The sequence below is a fragment of the Sorex araneus genome, chromosome 11 (assembly GCF_027595985.1).
Source record: "Sorex araneus isolate mSorAra2 chromosome 11, mSorAra2.pri, whole genome shotgun sequence".
NCBI lineage: Eukaryota > Metazoa > Chordata > Mammalia > Eulipotyphla > Soricidae > Sorex > Sorex araneus.
Genome location: NC_073312.1, coordinates 35,557,909 through 35,582,307, shown reverse-complemented (window position 1 = coordinate 35,582,307; position 24,399 = coordinate 35,557,909). Strand labels below are relative to the sequence as shown.

General features: G+C 40.3%; 2 protein-coding genes across 3 annotated transcripts in view; one reads left to right on the top strand and one right to left on the bottom strand.

Annotated features, from left to right (window-relative positions):
• Nucleotides 1-8,638, top strand: part of RPP30 (ribonuclease P/MRP subunit p30) — a 31,838-nt gene extending 23,200 nt beyond the window's left edge. The window contains exons 7-11 of the mRNA XM_004607371.2: nt 1,655-1,771; nt 2,204-2,233; nt 2,625-2,662; nt 3,026-3,105; nt 5,802-8,638. Of these exons, the coding sequence (XP_004607428.1) occupies nt 1,655-1,771; nt 2,204-2,233; nt 2,625-2,662; nt 3,026-3,105; nt 5,802-5,911 (375 nt within the window). The 3' untranslated portion in view covers nt 5,912-8,638. The remainder of the gene's footprint in view (nt 1-1,654; nt 1,772-2,203; nt 2,234-2,624; nt 2,663-3,025; nt 3,106-5,801) is intronic.
• A 563-nt stretch (nt 8,639-9,201) lies between these two features.
• Nucleotides 9,202-23,975, bottom strand: ANKRD1 (ankyrin repeat domain 1). 2 transcript variants are annotated; one of them, XM_055119296.1, is made up of 9 exons: nt 23,828-23,975; nt 17,154-17,333; nt 16,364-16,501; nt 16,130-16,237; nt 15,051-15,149; nt 13,186-13,284; nt 12,894-12,992; nt 12,689-12,787; nt 9,202-10,163 (listed from the first exon to the last, which is right to left on the bottom strand). In XM_055119296.1, the coding sequence occupies exons 2-9, from the start codon at nt 17,202-17,204 to the stop codon at nt 10,053-10,055; spliced, it is 804 nt and encodes a 267-aa protein (XP_054975271.1). In that variant the 5' UTR covers nt 17,205-17,333; nt 23,828-23,975; the 3' UTR covers nt 9,202-10,052. The 2 variants fall into 2 exon arrangements, with proteins under 2 accessions (XP_054975271.1, XP_004607427.2); XM_004607370.2 differs by lacking the exon at nt 23,828-23,975 and adding an exon at nt 18,152-18,231.
• Between the last annotated feature and the right edge of the window lie 424 nt (nt 23,976-24,399).

The following is a 24,399-nucleotide window of genomic DNA, read 5'->3' as shown; positions in this document are numbered from 1 at the left end:
TGTCACTGTGACATGCTAAAATCCTTCACGTGTTTCCCATTGCTGGTACGATTAGTCCTGTCAACAGCTCAACAACCCTGAAGACTGTCACAGTTGGCCCTTCCCATTCCATTCTCTTAACCTCCAGTTCCACCAAAATAAGTGTCAGGACTTAACCAGCACCTCCCCTCCCCCATTCCCTCTTGACAACCTGTTACCTTTTCTAACTTTTGCCGTTCTCTCCGATCATAGGGTCTTTCTACATACTCCTCTCCAAAACTGCTATTTCAGAAATTCCTTCATTGCCCACTTCAAAACATGCTTAAACTACTATTACAGTTGAGGTTTTATGCTCTTATGTGATTACTCGATAGTATCTCTTACTAAACTGGACACTCAGGGCAGGGAGAAACTTTACATTTCCATACCGTTGTCTGAACAAATACCTGTTGTGAACAAATGACAGTTTTGAGTCCATCATGGAAGATGCTGATTAATGCCGTGGTGGATTTCAATCCCATTTCCTAATCTTCTAGGCTATTTTTCTTACCTTGGAAACACCTATTTATAATGTCTGAAGGGTTGGGAGAGGTAATATAGGAGGGGTTAAAGTGCATGGCTTGCTTGCAGTGATGCTGCTTCGATCCCTGGCACTACCAGGTTCCCTAAGCAGTACAGGAGGCAGGACCTGGGCACTGACAGTGGCCCCAGAGCCCCTGAGCATTGCCAGGGCACCTGGCCTGGATAAACCTGGCACTGCAGGCTCAAGCAGCACCGTGTCATCAGGCATTAACATCGAATCCATAGCCCAGCTGGCCGAGTATCCCAGGGAGTGACCCCTGGGTCCCCTAAGCACCCCTCCCCCCCAATTCATTAGATAAGAGAAGTTTCCTTTTCTCACATTAAAAGCTTATCTGGTAAGAGGGGCAACATTTCATTGGCCGAGGCTTCTGACTTTGTGTTCTTTTTTTTTTCTCAGAACAATCTTGAGCTTAGCTAAAAATCAGGAACTCTATTTATTACTAAAGAAAAAGAGGAGAATTGCTACTGGGGAGCAATAGGTAGTCTCGCCCACAGGCTGGGAAAGGGCACCATCAAGGGTTAAGTGTGGGCCTCAGACTCCCAGCACAAGGCCTGGCACACTGTAAGCCCCCAGCCTCGGCTGTCAGTATTCCTTCATTCTGTCTACACGGAATGAGTGACTTCTTTCAGTGGCCTTCCCACATTCTGTTCTTTGACCAGTTTTCAGCGCTGCCCTTCTATTGTCTCTTCCTTCTTGGGTCAGAGTACTTGGTTTACTCTCTCAGACCAACTATGTGTAAGGAGAACAGCTCCCTTTCCCCTGACCTTTGCTAGTTCCTGGAATGGTGACCTAATGCCACCCCTCCTACCCCCATACTTTGCTCCCTTTGGACTTTTCGCCACTTCATAATTCCTGCTTATATGAAGTTCCATGTCCCCACAGCCAAGATAAATTATCTTGAAATAGAGCCATATCTATTTTCTTTTCCTGTGGATGGTGCCATTCTGGCAAAAAATCTGCCTTCATTGCAGGCTGTACCTTGGTATGCAGGAAGTGTGGGCGATGGGTTGAGGGAGGGGAGGGGAATGCTAGTGAAAATAAAGTAGGACCGTATTTCTCCTCAACAGTTTGTTTTCTTTGTTTTCTGTGAAGGCAATTGACCGAGGTGTGGGCTTTGAACTTGTCTACAGCCCTGCCATCAAAGACTCCACAATGAGAAGGTACACAATTTCCAATGCCCTCAATTTGATGCAGGTCTGCAAAGGAAAGGTATGGCTCCATAATTTTAGAATGCTTTTCAAATCTTGCAGTTTATTATTATGAATACAACAGAATTGTTAAATTGATTCCTTTTTCCTTTAAAGCTAGAATTTCTTGAGGAACAAAAGGATGAATAATGCAAGGAAGGAAAAGGATATGTTGAAAGCGTTTATCTTTCAGTAAAGAATTTGAAATTTACCCACTGTGAAAAGAATAGTCTAGATAGCAATTGTTTGTCATCAGTGAGTTGAATTAAGGCTTTATGACCTTTTCAGCTAGTTTCCTTTTTCTTCTTCTTCTTTTTTTTTAATTAAACCTACTTTTAAAAGAAGTGTTATTTATAGAGTTTTAAACATTGAAATGTCATTACTGGTATTTGTATAAGTCTTCACCTTTTTTACATTTATTGAACATTAATATTGATCATTTTCTGTTTTGTAGAATATAATTATATCTAGTGCTGCAGAAAAAGTAAGTCTGGCATTAAGTACTTTGTTTCTACTTTTTAAGTTACAAAGCTTTGAAAAGTTTCCAGGGGAGAAATTAAATAGTAATGTAATAAATGTTTATTGTGTGACTTTACTTTTAACTACGTTTTCTCCTTGTAATTACTAAAGAATAAAATTTATCCTCATTTCTTTTTCATTTTGGTTGTATTTATATAGTTTTTAATTTATGCTATTGCAAAATACTTTTCAAGGATATTTTACATTATTAAAAGTTTAAGAAATCAGTCAAAATTTAAGGCCTTAAATTGATGCAGTGGATTCCTTAGTTTCAGTGCTTAATGACCTACTATTTTACTACAGATTAAATTATGGGTAACTTATCTCACATCTATTTTTTGTTTCATTTATTTTAGCCTTTAGAAATAAGAGGCCCGTACGATGTGGCAAACTTGTATCCTTTTTTGATGAGAAATTTCTGTTAGAATTTCCTTTTATGAAATTTAGAATTTGATATATATATGTTAACAAGACATTTCCTGAACCACTTACTCTTGAGTTTATCATTAGTAGCTTCTAAAGTAACTTACATCAGTTTTCTGGATTATGAATGAGATAGAAAAGAGGGGACAATGAAATCTGTTATTAAAAACTTACAGCTAAATGAGCCATTTTTGCAACTGCTTGTTTATTTGTGCTAAGAACTGCTATGGAATTAGACAGCTTCCTGTGTGACTGGGCAAGCAGGCGGTTTCCGGTTATGTTGGTGTTAGTCTTCCTCATGACTCTGGGTTGAAATCTTTAATGACTGCCTCAGAGGGTTGCTGTTCGGGCTTTCTGAAAGTGATGCCAAGGCTGCAGTGTCCACCAATTGCCGAGCTGCCATTCTGCACGGAGGTAAGCAAACATTCTTCCAGTAAAACCAGCACCTGGTCATGTGAGAAGCCAGTCACTTCAGCTCAACAATTGAGCCATATTTAATTTTTTTTGGGGGGGTCACACCCAGCGATGCTCAGGGGTTACTCCTGGCTTTGCACTCAGGAATTACTCCTGGCGGTGCTTGGGGGACCATATGGGATGCCGGGGATCGAACCTGGGTCGGCCGCGTGCAAGGCAAACGCCCTACCCGCTGTGCTATCGCTCTGGCCCCGAGCCATATTTAATTTTTGTGTTTGTTTTTGAGCCACAACCACATGTACTCAGGGGTTACTCTTGACTCTATGCTCAGGGATCATTCCTGGCTGTGCTTGGGGTGGGTCATGTGTAGTGCTGGGGATTGAATCCCAGTCAGCTGCATGCAAGGCAAATGCCCTACCTGCTGTAATGATCGCTCCAGTTCCCTATCTTTTTTTTTTTTTTAAGTCTAAAAGGTATTTGATTCTGTGTTACATAGGCAAGATTATTTTAAAATGAGTAGCTGTTTATTTAAGCCACTTCGTTTTGTGGTTTCTTCCCCTGAAAATGGAATCTTGATCTTTAGATTGTCCCATTGACAAATCCTTCTTAATTCAGTTGTCCTTTGAGTCAACATATAGTATTCTTTTTGTGGTGTTTATTTGAGCTGCACAAGCCAAGACAGCATGATTCTTGGAAACCTTGTCACTTGCAATCAGTGGAGTCCAGTTTTTTCCCAGGGTTTACTTAAAGGTTATCTTTCAAGGTCAGAACTGATGGATCTGCGTCTCAATTTCAGGCACCCTCAAAGCATGATTTAGTTCTAATCATTCACTATCAGACCCTCAACTATTAGACCCCACACATCAGTACAGATCTTTGCTCACGTGCCACCAATACCTTTTTACAGTGTTTTCGGGGAGGTGGGGGAGGATCATTAGCCATTTCTGTCTACTTGAGGTTCTTTGATTATATTGGCCTTTTGATATTCTTGAAGACAATTTTTTCCCATTGTACATTAAAGTATGCTTTAGAGTAACTGGCAATGGGGCCAGGGAAATGACAAAGGGCTTACACTTCCTTTGCATGCAGAGAACCCACGTTCATTCCCTGGCAACACATGGTTCCCCAGCACCAAGTCAGGAGAACTGGTATGGCCGTAAAGCAAAATAAATAATTAAAATGAACTGGCAAAGGTTTAGTGGTGTTGGTAAATTATTTTCAATAAATGTGAAGATAAAGCTTTGAATCTTTAGAATTTATTTCTATTAATTGAATTCTTAGCCAAGTATAGGTTCTTTTTTTTTTTGTTTTTAATTTTTTGGGTGACACCCAGAGATGCACAGGGCTTACTCCTGGCTCCTGCACTCAGAAATTACTCATGGCGGTGCTTGGGGGACCATATGGGATGCTGGGAATCAAACCTGGGTCAGCTGCATGCCACTGTGCTATCGCTCCAGCCCCACTGTGCTATCACTCCAGCCCCGGGTTCTTTTGGTTTTTACCTCCGTTGTAGCTAATTTTTTTCTCTCCTCCCTCTCTAGTTTTTTTTTTTTTCCTCCTTGGGGTCACACCCAATGATGCACAGAGATTACTCCTGGCTCTGCACTCAGGAATTACTCCTGACAGTGCTGGAGGAGCATATGGAATCGATACTGGGAATTGAACCCAGGTCAGCCACGTGCAAGGCAAAAGCCCACCCGCTGTGGTGTTGCTCCAGCCCTCTCTCTAGTTTTTAAGATCCAGTTTCCTCCTAATTTTTTTTAACTAGAAAATTAACTCTAAACAAAATAAATTCTTACCCCTCTTTCCATACCTTTACAGAGAACCATGTCTCTCCTTTCCTTTTTTTTCCTCCTGTAGGCAGAGCTTATTCTTGGGGGTGCTTTTATTGCTATTTATTTTTACCTCAGAGCCCTTATCTCAGTGTGTAGTAGGAAAATTCACTATCAGGCATCTCCTCTGTAGATAACACAGTGCCTGACCTATTGCTAAATTGTTTGATTTTCTTCATTTATTCAACAAATATTTATACCCATTACACAACCATGCATCATTACTAGGTATTGCCAGTACAATATGATGGATTCTCTAGTACAGTGATATTCTCTAGTAAGGGTGGTGGAAAGGGTATCTGCTAGAAAATGAATGAGTACATACATCACCATGGGAACAATATAATTGACTTGCTGTCTTGGTTCAACGATACATAAAGCATCTGCTTCACCAAGGTCTGTGACTTCAGTTAAGTTGCCAGGGGTAGCTAGTGGAGGTAACCTGCCCAACAGTTTGCCTTTGAGGTAGTCCTTAAGGTTGAATTAAATGTTGCTAAAATATTGGTATCACTGTATGTTGGGAATAAAAAGGTAATGCCAGTAAATGGCACCAGCATTCACAGGGCCATTATGTTTTTATCCTTTATTAACACTATGTCAGGGGCTGGAGTGATAGCATAGCGGGTAGGGCGTTTGCCTTGCATGCGGCCGACCCGGGTTCAAATCCCAGCATCTCATATGGTACCCTGAGCACCACCAGGAGTAATTCCTGAGTGCAAAGCCAGGCGTAGCCCCTGTGCATCGCCGGGTGTGACCCAAAAAGAAAAGAAAACACTATGTCAAAGGAACATGGGGATACTTGTTAAACCACCTCTTTTTAAATAATCGTGTAATTTCAAGCACTGTGGTTCTCCTCTTTTACAGAAACTAGAAAAACTGCTTTTGGAATCATTTCCACAGTGAAGAAGCCTCGGTCATCAGATGGAGATGAGGATTCTCTTCCTGTCTGCAAAAAAGCCAAGTGTGAGGGCTGACAAGACCTTCCTGCCCAGCCTTCATCCTCACTCCATTCTTCCTTTTTTACTCCATTATCCATAGACATTACACTTTGTCAGATTTACTGTTTTTGCTTGGAACTTAAAAACAGTAGTCTATAAAAAAATTTTATATTAAGAACCATTAAAATAACAAATTTTATATTAAGAACCATTAAAATAACAAATTTTATATTAAGAGCCATTAAAATAACAAATAACAAAAACGCTTCACTGGACTCAGTGAAGCGTTTAAAAAACAATACTGTACTAGTTGGATGTCAATATACTTTTAAAAGAAAAACAGAGTCAAGTTTCTTTTTTTGTGGCATAAATAATAAAACAGCAGTTGTAACTGAATCTATTTCAGTATTTCAGGAGACTAAAATGTTCCTTTAATGTTAAAATGACAAGGTACTTCCATAAAAAAATTAAGTAGGAGAAAGGAATCAATAAAAATAATAAATCATGAGCTATATGATTAAAGGGCTCTGCCAGGTTTTCCAGCGCAAACCACCACCACCAGGAACAGTAGCTGCCAAGCGTAAAATCAGCTCCATCTTCCTGCTTATATGCACTCTGTGCCTCCTCCTGCAAACTCCTCAGAAGAACATTTAACATAATAATACCCAGCTAGAGGGCCAGAACTGAGACTTGACAGCTACATGATTGGAACAACTCCTGATACGTAGCATAGCAGACACTGTACAAATATTTACTAATTGTATTTCCCGTTGCTCATTGATTTGTTTGAGCGGGCACCAGTAACGCCTCTCATTGAGAGACTTATTTTTACTGTTTTTGGCATATCCGGTATGCACGGGTAGCTTGCCAGGCTCTGCTGCTCGGGCTCGATACTCTCGGTAGCTTGCCAGGCTCTCCGAGAGGGGCAGAGGAATCGAACATGGCTGGGCTGCATGAAAGGCGAATGCCCAACTGCTGTGCTATCGCTCCAGCCCACTAATTGTATTAAATAGTTTATATGTTAAAATTATAAAAATTTTAAGAAGTTTCTTATTTAAAGATGTGTGCATTTCTGCCATTCTTGATTGATAGACATAGCTTTAGTTACTTGAAAACTACTCAAAGATAATATATTAAGAATATATAATATATATTAAGAATAATATATTAAGAATATAATTGATTTTCTTGGTCTTTAGATTTTAGTCCATCTCTTTTTTTTATTTACACCTCTCATTATATATTTGTCTAGTCAAAGTTTGTAAAAGGAATTGTAAAATCTGTGGAAACAAAAGGAAAGTTCAGGGGAAATTACAGTTGGCTTCTTCTTGGCTTGCGCTCTCCTCCATAATGTCCTTCAGTAGGATTCCCTCTGTTCAGCCCCCCCCCCCCCCCCGGGAACCTAAATTGATTTTCCTAATTGCTATGGTAAAAATTCCAAAGCATTGGAAGCAGTCACCTTTGGAAATAATTTTTTTAGTAGGGTAATTATATTAAATAAAAGAATCCCCCCTGTTTTTCCTCATTGTTTTTGTGGTGTGGAAGCAGTGCCCAGGCTGGGCCATGTGAGTGATCGAGGGACCTGCCATGGTGATCTGGGCTAGGAAAGGGGTCCCTGGGATGGAAAGAATAACAGATTACAGAGCTACTAGGGAGTGTCCTTGGAAAAGGAGATTGGTGGGACCTGAGAGATAGCTAAACCTGCAGAGCTTATGCCTAGCGTGTGCTCTGCAGGGCCCTGAGTTTGATCTTGGCACTGCATGCCCCCTGAGTACTTCTGCATTACAGAAGGCAGCCCTGGTGACCCCCAACTACTGCAGCAAAAAGATAAGGGAGGAAGAGAGAGAAGGACAAGGAGACGATATGGTGGTTGAAAGGGTGAGGGGAAAAGAAACGTCTAGAACTACTTCCAGGCATCACTATAGTTACAAAAAAAAAAAAAAAAACCTCTCTGAGAAAGAGCATAAGAGATGAATTTTGGGTGAAGAACTGAGATAGCTCAGAAGACAGAACTTAAAAAGGTGAACAAACACCATTCACAGAATCTTGGGATTTTTGCCTGGAGTGTTTCTTTTCCATTGGTAGAGCTAAGAGTCAGTCTTGTTCTAATGAAACTTATTTCATGTCTCTCCTGGTCTCTACCTCTTTACTAGGGCAGGTGTTGATATGTGGCGACACAAATGTGTTTATATTCCTGATTCTTCTCCCCCTAACTCCTCTCCTCTTTTATGGGAGGGGGTTTTGTGGATATAGAATTTTATCATATTATAACACATCCAAGTTTTGCCATGGGAGACATCAGTTCTGTAAAAAAGAAATGTCTGTTATAAGTGTTTCACTTGAAAGTCATTTGATTGCTGAACTATTAAGTTTAAAGAGCTGATGAGTTAGAGCCAGATCTTTAAAATGGAGAGAAGCCAGAGCAATAGTATAGCAGGTAGGGTGTTTGCCTTGTATGCGGCTGACCCAAGTGTAATCCCTCGCACCACATCTGGTCCCCTGAGCGCTGCCAGATGCTGCCCCAAAACTAAAAATAAAGACAATAGAGGGGTGGCAAGAGGGAACTGTGGGGAAGGGAGATAACAGAGAATTAAATTCCTGTTGTCCATTGGAAGTACTTGGTCTGTCATTTTACATTACCTGAAAATTTTTTGTAAAAAGCCTCTCTCTGCCACACAATATGCCTCCTGGAGTTTTAGATTCTCAGAGCGCTTTATTTTTCTTTCATTGTGCTTAACATAGAAATTAGTGTATTAGTGTGTATATGTGTGTATGTTTATTTCTTTAATAGTCATCTATTCCAGGGAAATCAGGACACGAAAAAATCTAGTTTTCTCTTGATAGCTGACACCCCTCACCCCCCACACCCCTCCCCACCCCCAAAAATGGACTGGGTATTTTTTGTGTGGGGGTGGCCTCTGACCCTCCCAGCTTCAGACTCAGGGGAAGAAGCACCAGTTTAATCCGCAGTAACCATACTACCCACCAGGGGTCTCTTTCTTCACATCATTTGGGCCAGAATGCCTCTGTACTTATACGGTTTTCACAGCTTTGCTGTTTGGGGAGTGGTTGAGGCATACTGCCGCCTCTGCATCAACTGGGAGCTTGTCTGAAAAACAGAAGTTTCAGGCCCCATTCAAGACTAGCAGAATCAGAATCTGCATTTTAACAAGATCTTCAAGTGATGTTGACAAGTAAAAGAATACTTAGACATGACCTCCTACAGAGCATTCGTAAAGTAAACTTGCTAAGCGAAGATAAAAACCCCATTAAAGGACCTATATCCATGAACCCACCTACTTGTACAGAAGTACTTAGAAAAAGAGTTAGAAGTGGTTTGCTTTTATTATGAATATAAAATATACAACATAATATACATTTACACATTTACAATCTGCAGTTACTTTCATCTGTTTCAAGCAAATCCCATTGCATGGATCTGTTCCTTCCATCACTCACACACTGGATGTTCTCTTGGCCCTCGTGCAGGCCTAGACTTAGCAAGAAGAACCAGATACAGGACAAAAAAGATAGAGGAGGGGTTAAGGTTCTTGGTCTTACATGCCCTGGTCCTGATTCAAATCTCTGGTACCACATATGGTTCCTCCAAGCACCACCAGGGGTCACTCCTGAGCATAGCCAGACGTGGCCCCAAATCCCCCAAATTAAAAAAGAAATACCTGACCCAGATATTACACAGCTGGCTTTCCTGTCCGCCTCACAGTGTCACATTCCACTTCCTTTCCTGCCACAACATGCCTCAAACTTCAGCATTAAATCCAAGAGAAAAAAGGAATGCCATCTTTTCAAAAACACTTTGAAATCATCTAATGTGAGCCCAGTGTCACTGTATTACTCATTAATGTGGTTTAAAGACAGTCTACGGGAAGCCTCTGAAGTGTTGCATACAAACTCAGCTTTCTTACCAGATGAGTGACCGTGAAGGATCTGAATATCAGGCATTACCAGAGTAAAATAGTAATACATACAAATAAATAGGGTGAGTTTCATTGCAGGAAATATTAATACCTATACTGCTGTGCTTTCTTCAAACTTCATTAAGTATAGCTTTATGATAGGATAATAAACAGAGGCTGGATTTTTGGAGCGGCTATTCTTCTCGGGGTCATGCCTTCAAAATGCCAGTGGTGATCACTAGCAAAGAGTCGTGGTGTCCTCAGAATGAGGCTATGCGGGAGGTTTTGTAGGAGTCCTCTCGGAGGCTGTCAAATATTGCTTTGGTGCCATTCTGCCAGTGTAGGACCAAATCCATGGGAGTCTTCCCAGCCTAATTGAAACAGATGAAGAAATGGAACTTTCAGATGGGAGACAACTATAAATTCATATCCCCTCCATGTGTGTTTAATGTGGTCTATGTTACTGACATGTTTTACAATTTCTGCTAGGAGTTATTCGTACATTATAGTCAAATCAGCACTTTACTGTTTCTCATGAATTTGACATTTCAGATCAGCATTTCACACCTTGTGGACTTATTTCAGGTATTGGTTAAAAAAAATGATAGAAATAATAAAATTGAGACTCCCTACATACAGAATGGCAAGAACACACAGATTTTTTTTAATACATAGATGGTAAGATAGATAGATATTCAGCACCTGTGTTCTGCAGAATTGGTGCTAGAAGGAAATCTTAATCAAATTCAGTTGTGACCAATTTGGAAAATGAGTTCTTGATTGATGGTAAATGATGGTAAATGAGGCTGGTGGTAAATGAACAACTTCAAACTCCTGGCATGAGAACCAGGTACCATTGTGTTGGGGGAGGTAGATTTTTCACAAATTCTCAGAATTGACATTGGGTTCTCCTAGGAAATCTATTTTTGTTGGCAGTGACATCAGTGACGTGTGAATAAATTTTTAGTCTACATTTTAATTTCTCTTGTGCATATGTTAAGATATTTCCAAAAATGAAAACCATGTCACCTCTCCATTCTTGTCTTTAGATATGAGAAGTCCTAAATTTTTTAACTTTCTATTCATCAAAAGTCTCTTTAATTTAAAGCTTATAAATAACTAGCTTTCAGTGTCTGTCAGTTTGAAGATCTGTTTTGTTTTGTACCTAACAGAACTTAGGCTAATAGGCTACAACTGGGAATCAAGAAATTTCCCAGCAGAGTTTGTGATGTGAATGAAAAGTAATAAGACAAGTTGGCAACATGAAACTATTGTAATAGTAGATTGTTTCGGGGGAGGGCCGCCATTTTTAAAAGTGAACCACAGGACCGGAGCGATAGTACCGTGGGTAGGGCTTTTGCCTTGCACGCGGCTGACCTGTTTTCGATCCCCGGCATCCATATGGTCCCCCAAGCACTGCCAGGAGTAATTCCTGAGTGCAGAGCCAGGAGTAACCCCTGAGCATCGCTGGGTGTGACCCAAAAAGCAATAATAATAATAATAATTAAAATAAAAGTGAACCACATAGAACTCACAACCTCTATGTGTGTTTGTTCCGTAAAGTTTATTTTGGAACTTCCCTACCTCTGTAAACTATTCCTTAAGAAACAATCATTGGCAGATCTGAAATCAGACTTTGGAACAATGATAGAATCACGTATTGCTTACAATACTCTGAAACAACTATGAAAAGTAGCATCTATTGGGTGACATTTGTCCACTGAATCAATTACATTAGTAGTTCCTAATAGAACTCTAAGATTGAATGAAACTGATAACTTATAGAGCCTATTTGTAATCTTAAACTGTTTTTGCACTCCTCTCTATTGAAATTTATCTTCTGACTTTCTGACTACTTCCACAATCTCTCCAAATCTGCAAGCTATTTATCTCTGTTGGTAATGTCTTACTGCCTGAGAAAAGACATCATATTTTTTGTAGTTGGAGAAATTTTATTGACCCTACTCCTTTTCTGATGATCTGTTTCAATGATGAGATGAGACCAACCCTCATATCAAGGATAGAAGGATGGGGGAACTCCAATTGTTAACTCCTTGACTGCTGCTAAATGTTTTTAATAATAAAATACTTTTTCTCATTCTGATAGTAACACAATAAGATAAGAAATCATTCATACTATAAGATGACTAGGGTTCTCTATTTCTTTTTTGTAAAGTAATTCTCAAAAAACTTCTTTCAAATTATTCTTCTGTAATGTACACTCATTCCTCTGGGTGTTATTTTTTAAAGCTCATATTAGATATTTGCTGGGGAATTGGGGCCATGAGGAAAAGTTGGTTACGTTCCCTGCTTACAGATGAAGCTAAATTAAAATATACTTGTAGAAGAGACTTATACAAGAATTTTCAGAGCCTAAATATAGAAAATTATTTTGAGAGATATGCAGATAAACCAAAGTAGAGATGGATGGAAATTATCTTTAAAATATAGACAAAAGCATGGCCACCTCTGGACAAAAATGGCGCTATGGAAGGAGGGGAGGTATATTCGGAATTACTCAAGTAGGAGATTAATTAATTTGAGTTCATTCATCCAGGGCTTCATCAATCACTGTTGACATTTAGACCAGGCACAGCTGAGACAGATTATGCTTATGTTTGTCTAGGTGAGTAATGTGTCTATTCTTTAGTTTCCAGGTCAAATTTTTAAAAGAATGACTGTGTTCTATTAAGTACTAACAACCCTCCTAGTGACCAGTCATCCTTGACCTGGCTTCCAGAGTCCTTGCCTAGTCCTTACAGAGACTCAAATGGAAATGCAGACACATTAAAACAGCAAAAAGTTATACTGATAGAAATATTTTCAAGTGTGCAAGCCATGCTTTTGTGAATTAAAAAGCCCACTGGGAGACCCCTTGTATGGAGCATGTACTTACACAATTCTTGGCCTTGAGGTCTGCGCCATACATGATCAGGAGTCTGATCATTTTGTAACGATTCAGTCTCACTGCATCATGCAGGGGGGTATCTCCTTCCTAGAGGGGCGGAATAAATAGGTAAAGGTGGGCCAGTGGCCAAGGGGTCTTGCAAGAGCACCCACATGATTTCCAAGTAAGAGAGGGACTAAGCCACAGTACTCACTCGATCTTTGGGGTTGAGGTCTGCCTCGCAGGCGATGAGATGCTCTGCGCATTCATAGTGGCCAGTCCTCACCGCCACATGCAGTGCTGTGCTGAGCAACTGAAATTGAACAGTGATAATGAATCTCTGGCCAGAGGATGCCCCAGAGTCTAAGGCTGCTTATCCGCCCAGAAAGAGAAGGAGGAACAGAGCAGAAAGAGAACACTTGGGGGGTGGAGGGTTAAAAAAGGAGAGGGCAGGAGGTCCAGAACAAGGAGGAGGAAAGTGGAGGGGAAGAGAAGAGAAAAATCACCTTATCCCGGGCACTGATTTTTGCTCCTTTGTTCAGCAATAATTTTAAAACCTCCAGGTTTCCTCCGCGACTTGCCCAGTGGAGGGCCGTGGATTCAAGCTACACCAGAAAGAAAAGAGGTCATGACCTAACATAAAGGAGCACTTAATTCACATCCATGAATATTTGGATTCTAAGGCCTGACTTTGCTAGGCAGCCGTGATGACACGGGCTTGGCCTTATCAGTATTGCCAATCCTAACTGTTGTTGAAGATTCTGGCCCAATGGTTTAGCTAAACCTTATGTGTGTAAATGTGAGTGTATATCTGCACTTACATGTATGTATATTTGTGCATATATGTGCCTGTGTTAAAAAGTTAGAAAGTTCTTGATACTCAAATATTTTTTTTCATAGAATAGCAATCACAATTTTAAAAAGAATCTCTTTATGCCCACAAGGTGTTTCATGCTGTAGAAGAAATGAGCTGCCTGGAAATATCGGAGGCAGGTGTTAGATTGTGTTCATTTTGCAGATGAGAAAAACAAGGTTCCAAAGTATTCTAATTTCTTATCCAAGCAAACACAGTAAGTGACAGAATAAATATTCAACTCTATATCTGCCTGGAATTTTTACTTCTTGTGCTTGGTGATGGATTCAAACCTCACATAAGCAAGATATATCTGCTACCACTGAGCCTCTGCCTGGATTTTGCAAAATATTTGATAAAGGTCTAGAAAAAATAGATTTTAAAATCTGGCAGGGTGAAAGTAGTCCCTTCCTGTGAGGCCGGAGAGATAATACAATGGTTAGGGTGTTTGCCTTGAATTTGGCAGACTTGTCTCCTGAGCTCCCCAGGAGTGATCCTTAACCTCAGCAGTGAGCCCTGAGCACTGCCTGGTGTGGCTCAATGAAACAAATAAAAATGTAGATCCTTCCAGAAGAGTTTCACCTGCATCTAACACCTTTTTCTGGGCCCCTACTCTCCTCTCCCATCTCCTGCTGTTTCTCCATTGTCATTTTTGCCTGCATGCCTCCGTCCCTCCATCACTTGTGCTCACTACATGTTGTATCTCCACCCAGGAGAGTCTCTCTTCATTATTCTATTCAATACATCCCTGGCCCTCCAAATCCCACACATGAGTTTAAATATCTTTCCATGCAAACTTTCTTAAGTCCTTCATGAAGTTTTTATCCTTTGAATTCAATTTTGGCCAACGCCTTTGGACTTTTTGATAACTCTTTTTCCACTTTTCTGTAAAGTTGAATTGAATTACATTTGAATAAATAAAGCATTTTCTGAGCTCAACTTTCAGTTTATAAAATATGCTGCATACCGGCCTTTGTAGAAATTACAGTGGCTGAATTATTAAGGTCTGAAGAGCAAGTACTTTCCATAGATGCAATTCGTTTAGTATGCAGTCAAGCCCCAAATCTCCCCGATGGCAATCGACATCTATCATCTAAAGTGTGTAGCTAGAGAATTCCAATACACTGCTGGCTGCCAAGGGACCACACGCTGACTGTTATATAGAACAGAAGGGCAGGGATGTTGAAAGGCAAGTGTCAACTGTGTTACTTATCAGTAGTAATGCTACTTTTTTGATAATGACCCAACTCTTCAATAAGGCATGAATTCCTTTTAACAATTTTCACTTCCTTCATTCTCCTGGAACACTCCTCTCCATTTCCACATGTATGGAAAATACTTTCACACGACCCAGTGCCATCTTCCAACTTTTCTTTTTATAGAGTAATGAGCTTTTTGCCTAGTTCACTCAGATCAATTTTCAACCCAGTCATCCCAGTTTTTCATTGTAGGAATTTTTCTCAAGTTTCATATAGCCTGTTTATCTTGGCCCATTTCCAAGCAAAGAAACATATTTACCATATCACGGAATTCAATCTGGGCTCCAGCTTCCATTAACTTCTCCACAATTGTCAAATGGCCTTCCAAGCATGCTCTATGAAGAGCTGTCCGTTTATACTGCCAGAATAAAGATGTTTTTAAAAGATTAGAGCAATGCACATAAAAATGTGGACAAATCCTTTCCAAGAGGTATATTCTGGGGACCTTGATGATTCTAACTAGTAGTGCTGCTTATAAGTTAGAACTATCAAATTTTCGAAAATTGCAGAACTGGAACAGGTACCCTGCTCCTAAGATTTGAGATTTCTGTTATACACATCTCTAAGTGCTTAAAGGTCTATGTAAAGTTGGATGACTTCAGACCTGTGAAACTAACTAAACTCTGTCATTTCCCTTTCTTGAATTTTGCACATTCATTGTGTGGCATTCACCATACAAATTGAACAGCTTCTCCCCTCTGTGATTATTGCTAAGTTGAGTATCAAAAAGTATTCTATTCATTTTTAAAATCAAGGGAGATGCATTTTTTTATTTTGCTTCAGAAGTGATTCTCCATTTTCACCCCTGGTAAATTGGCTTTCTATGAAAGCATTAAAGACCATGCAAGTTAGAACTTTAGGCATAATTAAAAATCAATGCCTTCTATATACAAAGAAAGACACTGAGGTCCAAAATTCAAAAATTAATACTGAAAAGAAAACAGTCAAGTCATGACAAAACTAAACTCTTGTCTCTAGATTCCCTGTCTAGACTTAATGTGTTTGGGTCCAATAAAAAATGATGCCATTGATCAAACAAGGGGAACTTGTTGGTCCAGCCATCTTAAAAGTCTATGACAAGGATATAAATGGTTAAAGACAAACTGAAAAATCAGACAGAAGTTTATGAATGCAAGAGTGATGCAATCCACAGTATGAATACAGCATTTTTTTTTGGACCACTGCACTCTGCTATTATGCTGCTGGCATATGTGGCAACAGCTGGGAGAACTGTTTCAGGTGGATTGATTTTTGGCACCATATTAGCATGGCTACAGTAAAGCATAAGAAACACAAAATTAATGAGTTGGGTTTTGCAGTGCTTTGTATGAGCTTTACCTCATCACAGACATCTGGATTGTTCTTGTCTGACAGGAATTTTTCTACTACTGGCAGGTTATTCTCCAGGGCAGCCTTCAGAAACCTAGGCACATCCACCGGTTCTGTCTAAAGCCAACAAATAGTGTGAGAGTTAACATGAGATTCCCAACACTGAGTCATTATTCCACAAATATTTATTCCTCTGAAGCATAACACTGGGTGGGTAATACTGCAAAAACAAAGAGCCCTTACAATGACTTCTGGTTCAGGTTCCTTTACAATTGGAACTTTTGTTTTCTTATATTTTTTCCTTTTCTTCAATTGAATGATTACTTCAAGGTCTTCTAAATTTTCAAGCTTTGATCGCTGTTCTAGTTTTTTCTTCTTGAGCTAAAAAGGAAATCATATTTCAAAATATGATGAGTTCTACTGACAAACATTCTGGTCATGTCTTGCTGAAATCTGCAAGTTTTGAAATTCGTATGTGAACCATTTGAGGAAAATGTAAAAAAAAATCTTTGACTTTAATATAGCGATTTTGTACTCAAGCATTTTGTGGGGGGTGTAATTTTTCAGCTCATTACCTTCATTTTCACTTCACTTGCCTTTGGCTTTTGACAAATTAGTGATAGAATCTAGATTCCAATGAATTTGTAATTACTGCCATAAGTAAAGTCCAAGTATCTATAGAATTATTTTTTCATCATGCGCAATAATTCAATAAAAAAAGTTAAGCTCTGAGATATCACTGTCAGGTGACCCACCAAGCAGGATATGTAGAACAATCTCGAGACTATAGCTAACTAGTGCTGTTCATTTCTAAGTCATAGGATATCTGATCACTGTTTCATGATCCCAAAGGCACTGTCTTTTCACAGATCTAATGCCCACAAACTGTCCCATCGAAGGGACCTCTCTATGGCTTAAAACTTGATCAAGAGACAGCTTTTCAGTTCTGGTATTTATTTGGTTCCTCTTTTCTCCTTCTCACCTGGCACCTCTGTCCTCTGCCCAAGTCCAACCTCCCACAGTGCCTTCTTACCTCTGCCTCTCGTTGTTTCTCAGTTTTCCACTGTTTCTCCCCTAGGCTCATAGAGTGGACTGGAAGTGTTTTCAGATCCTCTTGCTTTTCTAAAGTTACTGCAGCTTCATACTCTCCATCTCTGAAATCCCCAGGAAGAAATTCCCCCAAGTCTCCACTGCCATTCTTCTTCCCTGCAACCTATGAGGAAAGATGGTGAGGTCAGAAGGAATAGGACCTGTTGTGGGTCATTCTCTGTAGGTTATGCTGCAGGTGGTACCTGGTTCTCCCTCTCTAGTCACAAAGCTCCAGGAAGCACAGTCTCAGGCTGAACACATTGCTACCATTACCAAGGATTACCTCTGGACACCTACCCTCCTGTTCAAATCAAGACTTAGGCAAGATTCATATTTTAAATCTACTTTTAATTTACTTAATCACATTTCTACTAGGGAAATAATATTCCACATATTATTTACAAATCTTGAACTGGAGAGATAGTTCAGTGGGTATAGCCCTTGTCCAGCATGCAACCAACCCAGGTATAGTCCCTGGCTACATATTGTCTACTACATATGGTCCCCTCACCAGAAGCAATCCCTGAACACAGAGCCTGGAGTCAGCTCTGAGCACAACTTGATATATCCTCCCCAAAACAAACAAATAGCCACTCCATTTTAGTACTTTTAATGATCCTTAGCCTTGAGTTATAAGTTTCCGAACATTATTTTTGCAATAGAACATCTTCCTCAGGCACTTTTTAAATTACATGTGAATTCACAGTTTAGTAATAAACCAAAAGAGAAGATAATAAACAGAAAATATGTAGAGAATTCACTAACACAAGCTCCATTGTTTTCATTGTTATTGATTTCATCACATAAAACAGCCATTTTTCATATATGAGATTTTCAAAGCACCTGTGCATTATGCCTGAAAGAAAGAGGTATTTCCATTTTTCAAATAAAAATTAAGACGAAACCAGTTTTCATCATGTAAAAATAATGTGTCTCACATACCAGCTCTTCTACTTTGAGAACCATCATGTCAGCCTGAAGTTTGTCTGTATGTCTTTTTTCCTGTGGACTGAGTCCCTTGAGTCGGCCCTCTGCACCCCTCCCCACCGGTCAGCTTATATAGCGAGGGACCGGTGAGATAATCTTCCAACCTGGGAACCCAAGTAACACCCTGCCCCCACCACTGGCCAACTCAGAGGCAGGTGAATTTTCATCCCAGACTCAGTGTCTGGGAAGCAGAAAAGGGAGGGGATGCCAAGTAACCCCACTGAATATGTGAATCAGGGAGAAATGTGAGAGGCCATTCCTTTGGCAGTGACCACATCGCTCAGCAATGCAAGTCATCCTAGTTATCGAGAAGCCAGGGGACAGCTGTCTGTTGATATTGCACCACAACACTGCTCTTTTTCCTTCTTTGTCAGCTTTCATATGACTAACCCTATCAAGAAAATGTAAACGTCCTGCAAATCACACTCCCAGTAATATCTTTCTGATAAGCGGACTTATCAACACTTCACTTAGGGGAAGTGTTGCTTTGGGACATCCTATTCCCGTGAGTAAATAGACTGAGAGAAAAGCATCCGGGTCTGAATGGTCCTTGTCTATATCTGTTTGAAATTCTCTGGAGTGATGTCTGAGGCTAAAAAGGCTCAATGACAAGCCACCTTCCCATCATTATAAGACATTGAAAGCATTCAGTAATGCACTTTTATTTTATGGTGTCATTGGTCATAATTAGCACATGACATGCATACCATCCATTTTCTAAAACAGCACACTTACTGAAGCATTTCTTATTCAAAAAGAATCTAAATAGCACCGAGAAGGATTATAGGGGACTCATTACTAGCACTGGTATGGCTTTGACTAGGCCATAAAGACAAAGTTCTCAAATGCTGTGAGTAAGACACCTAGAGGAGCTTCTCAAAAATGCAGATCTGTAAGGCCCAGAAAATTGTGAGTCAGTTTATGGTAGATTTTAAATATCAATCTTTCCAAAGCACCCTGATGATTCTGATGCGTCAAGGATGAATCTGAAACAGGGCTGGAAGAATCAAGGACTGCTTTGTGGTGGAGTAGAAAAGATCTCTGTTTGGGGTATTATGTAAACATATTTAGATCTTTTTCTAGTTCAAGGGGAGACTGGGATTATTATCTTCAAAGCTATTTTACTTCCAGTGAAAGCAGTGAGGGAAAAGAGAAAGTGAGGGAGTGTTTATTAATAGATGGGAGTGTTGATTAGGCTGTTCTGTGGACCTTCCTATGTATATTACTTCCTCAATGTCACCCACTCTACAAACACGGCTGTTATTTCTTCTGCCTCTCCCCCACACACACATACTCGTCTCCTTGAACTCATCTGCCCATGGTGCTTTTTAAATGGGACCTGCATAACTTTCTGAAAATCAATATAAAATTTTGATCACCAAAGTATAAACACTTACAAAGAGAGAAACCACTAGCCCCTCCCCCTTTCCGAAGTGACTCCCACATCTGTCTGAGATGCTAGGTTGAAGAATTTTGATTCCTTCTAACAGAAGCAATCAAATTAACTGAGCCTCAAGAAGGGTTTTTAGGACAGTTCGTAACTAGACCCAGCCAGGGCCCAAACTCAAATGATGAAAGGTCCCCTTCGATGTTCAAATTATCTCAGAGTACAAGAAAAGGTGGGTGGGATGGCTCACTAAGTCCTTTCCTTCCTCTAGTCCTTTAATTATTCCTGCACATATTACTGATTCTGTGTGGGAGTTGCCAGGAAGTCTTGAAGAAAAATTTGCAAAGGATGACAGTTGAAGAAGGGTTGGTAGAATGGGCTGAACTAAAAGGAAAGAGAGAGCTGAGCTGATCTTCAAAGATGTATCTGGCCAGAAAAATCACTACCTGGCCTCTCTACTCCACCTTTTCCCATGAGGTTCAGTTTATCATTATAAAACAGAAAAGGATTTGATTACTAAAGGGAGGTTTTCACCCAAAGAGATTGAACAGAGGGTAAGGCATTTGCCTTGCTTGCAGCTGACCCAGGTTCAATCCACAGCACCACACTGCCAGGAGATATCCTTGAGCATAAAGCCAGGAGTAAGCCCTAAACACTGCTGGGTTTGGCAAAAAAAAAAATTAAAAATAAGGGGAGGGGGGATATACTTAAATTTAGTACCCTATCAGTACACCAGAAAATTGTACTTTTCAATCATTCTTATTTATTTAGGCTGAGAGCAGAACATTTTAACTAGTTCTTGGTTTTATTTAAGGAACTCCCTTCCCATAAAAGTTTACCTAGTGGACTAAGTCCTGAAATTTGTTTATTTAGGCCTGTCATAGTTTCAAACTTGCCAAAACCTTTTCTTATCAAGATGAATTAAAACAACAAAGCTCCAAGTTGGTTCTTCAATCAGACAGCAAGCCAGAATCAACCATTTCTGACAGGAAAGAGGAGGGAATGGTTCCTGAGCATGGCCCATGTTACCTCAGGAGCCTTTGTCCCCTCCCCTCCCCTCAGGATTTATGCATTTCACAAGGGTCCAGGGTTACAGCCCTGTTTAGAGCTGGAGAAAGCAAGAGACAAGAGACGGGGGTGGGGAAGACTGAAGCACTTATTGCTGTCACCAAGGTTTGAAAAACAGGCCCAGCTACAAGCAGGTTCATGTGTCAATGCTCGGCTCCAAGGACAATTTTGTCTTTCCAAATTTTAGGACATTAGACTTGGCTTAAGCCTTTGAATGATCTTATTCCATTTTTATAACAACATGATTAATAGAAAATCATTAATAATAAACTAAAAGTTAAATAAGTACTAAGAGATTATTATTGAATTGAAATATTACTAAGTGTGGATTTAATACTTGGGTTTTTAAAATAGATTTTTAGCAGTTATCTTTCACCAGTACCAAGAAATCTAGCTCATTATTTGAAACAATCACGTGGACTTCCATGTGTTATAGACATACTACTATTTATCTAGCTACTCTATTTATAGATATTTAGATTATTTTTCAAAATGGTAATTTTTATGGCTGATGATGTGATTCAGTGACAGAATATATAGCTAATGTGTGTGAGACCCTGGGTTCAATCTCCAGCACGCACCCCCTCCCCAAATAGTTTTGCTACAATCCAAGACAATTTATAACACATCAAACATTATTGTTATTGATGCTTCTTGTCCTTAGAACACCCACCTTAATACTAAAAGGAAGGAATCCAAGCACTGGATCAGTCAGATTCTGACTTGGAAGCCACCTAGCTCCACTCTTGCACTTATAATTGCTCATTTTGCCCTCCCTCTTAATAGCCTTTCCACTCCCAGCTGCTACTCACCTTCCTTGGCTCAGAGAAGAGGCTGACTTTGCCTGAGTAGGAATCCAAGTATCCTTACGGCCAGGCCATGGCTCAGTTACATACTCAAAAATGCCAAAGGGAGATCAGAAAAGTGGCATAAACAAAGCTCAAGGTTGTTTTCCCTACTTACCAGCTAGGAATGGAATCATCTGTATTTGAAAAGGGACTGTACTGGGGGCGTATGATGAGGAGTGTGGCAATTGCCTTTATTTCCTCATTAGTCTCGAGTTAATGAGGACAGCAAATGATCTGGAGAGCAAATGATCAAACTTTCTGCCCATTGCCATGGCCTCCCACCTTGCAGGAAGGGGAATTCTTGGAGATCTTGCCCCCATACCTTACAGCAGGTGCCTCGTTACAGTGGGTGATATTTCTGCCATATATACATGTTTACCAACAGGCACACAGAGACACACACTGTTCCACAAACTCCATCATAGAGCCCTCAGACTGTCTGGCATAAAAAGTTCCCTCGAGACAAATAAAATCACCTTCCAACAGGAATGCTCAGCTTAATTTCTTAGTCTTCACAGGTAAAGGACCTTCAAAGCACTATGGCTCGATACAAAGTCTGACCAAGGCCCAGCACATTCCATAGGCATGATACACAGTGAGGCTAAATATTTCTCTTTTTATTTTAATTTTTCTCCCTTGCTGGGGTTCACAGACTTTGGGGATGTTGGGCTGCATTTGTGCATTCAAACAACTGTTTTTTATGTTTTGTTTTGTCTTGGTGGGTTTTCTTGGGCTGGGGTTGGACGGGGGCGGTCACACCCGGAGGTACGCAGGGCTAGCTAGTAGCTCTGTGCTCAGGGGTCAGTCCTGGAGGTGCTCAGAACATCATATGCAGTGCTGGGCATTGAATAGGGGTGGACCATGTACAAGGTAAGTGACGTAAATCAACGAAAGCAGGAAACATTTTAGATGGGAGAAAATGCACATGAAGATTCAAGGATTCGGGGCTGGATCGAGAGTACGGTGGGTAGGGTGTTTGCCTTGCATGTGGCTCACCAGGTTCAATCCCCAGGTGGTCTTCTGAACACGGCCAGAATTAATTCCTGAGTGCAGAGCCAGGAACAAGCCTTGAGCAGACTCGAGGATTCATCAAGGGGTGTGATGTTAGAAGTCTGACTGCTCCAGGGGTCAGCGTTGCCTGGTCCTCTACCCTGGTCTCAGTGAGGCACTGGAAGATGTGGATGGCAGTGACTCGTAGTTTGCAGGTTTGCATTTTTTTTCATTGTTGACTGAAGGATTGGGGGTAGAGGGAGCTGCAAATTTCACCTCTGCCCAAATTTTATCCCACAGCTGTTTGGCTGGAAAAGAATACAATAATCCTGTCCTGGGTATCAGCTAAATCTTTAGCTTCAGGCCCTCAGGCTGAAAAATTTGCTTCTGAACTTAAAACTTTAGCTTTGAGCTTAAAAGAGCCTTAGTGACAAGCAATGTTAGGACCCACTTAGCCAGAGAACTGCCATGACAGGCTTTGGGACCTCTGAGTAACTTAGGCCTCTTCCGGGAACAAGAAAAGCAGAAAAAGCAGATGCCTTTGTCAAAGATTACATCCCTGGAATGAGATTAGGTCTCGGAATGTAAGTGTCAGGAAGTGGGCTGGATATTGCGGGCCAAAACAACACCAACAAAATATATGTACTCTATAGGTAATAGAAATTTGCTGAGTAATGCTTACTTGCCAAAATGAAAGTCTAAGAACTTGCTGAACCTAGTGTTCAGGGTCCTTGTTGAAGCCCGCTGCGCCAGGCGGATACTTGGACCCCAGCTAGCTGGTGCAATAAATTTCACTATGTGATTTGCATTAACGGCTCTGTTCTCTGTCCTTGAGGGGTGGTCGACTCCGAACCCTAACAGCATTGAGGCCACAAATTCCAACTCCAATGTCGGCACCAGAGATCCATTTGAGACCAAAACCAAATCAAATGGTAATTTAAAATAGGCTTTTCAAACTTACCCAAACATTAGGGATTCTGATAAGGATTATTCAATCCTCCAGTGTTCCTTAAAAATCTCTGCTCAAAGTCTTGCCTTTGCTGGAGTCCATTTAGAAAAGGTGGTGATAAACAGAGAGGGCTTTTAGTGACTATATATTAAAATTCTTATTTCTCCAAATAATAGCTGGCTTTTTTTTCCAGGTCCCTGCATTAATTTGCATAGTCTTAGTAAGGCAGGGTTGGATTTTTTTTTTTTAAACAATCAACATTCTGAGAGGGTGATAAAGATGAGGGAACTGTCTGCTGCAGCTTGGAGAAGCCTGTGGGAGAATCAGGTAATGTGAATGCAAAATGATTTCCCCTCCTGCCCTTAAACTTTCTAAAAAGCCAAACTTACTTCATAAGATTAAGTTTCACTGAATGGACAGCGGGATGATGGAGAGTTTGCACTGAAGTGGTTTTTCAGAAAGAAGTCTGATTGTCATAGTAACGCTCTGAAAAGATTTTTGATGCAACTTTGGAATTGCTTCACATCCAATTACATAGGACATCCACTTGGGGTGAGAGATAAGTGCTTCTGTGACTGCAAACACAGAGAGAAAAATCCATTTAACCTTTTTAGCCAATATTAAAGCAGGAGAAAATTATTTTTAAAATGCAATTTCTAACTTCAAGGAAGGAGGTCTGGAGAATTTTTTTTTTCTTGGTCTAGTTTTGGGCTGCCTAATAAAAGACAAAATGCTGCAAGTCCTCTTAGGCTTGAATTCTTTGGGAAATAGAGAATTTAGAGACAATAAGTACACCAAGTTGTCACTGAGCCTCTTTCCTGGCTATCAGGAAGGGCCAGATTTAGGCTAGCAAGACTCTCTCTTTTTTTAAGTCCAAAAGCTTCTTTTAGTAACATCCCTATGCTTAAAATATCACTGCAGCATAGTATTTTGCAGTTTACCTGAATCTTAGGCATTTTGC

What these genes read in the sequence shown, in the direction of transcription:
- ANKRD1 (XM_004607370.2), bottom strand. Translation starts at nt 18,178, where the DNA reads ATGATGGTTCTCAAAGTAGAAGAGCTG. An exon ending in TTCTCAAAGTAGAAGAGCTG is followed by an intron (nt 17,334 to 18,151) that starts GTATGTGAGACA and finishes CTTTCCTCATAG; the next exon opens with GTTGCAGGGAAGAAGAATGG. An exon ending in AGAAACAACGAGAGGCAGAG is followed by an intron (nt 16,502 to 17,153) that starts GTAAGAAGGCAC and finishes TTTCCTTTTTAG; the next exon opens with CTCAAGAAGAAAAAACTAGA.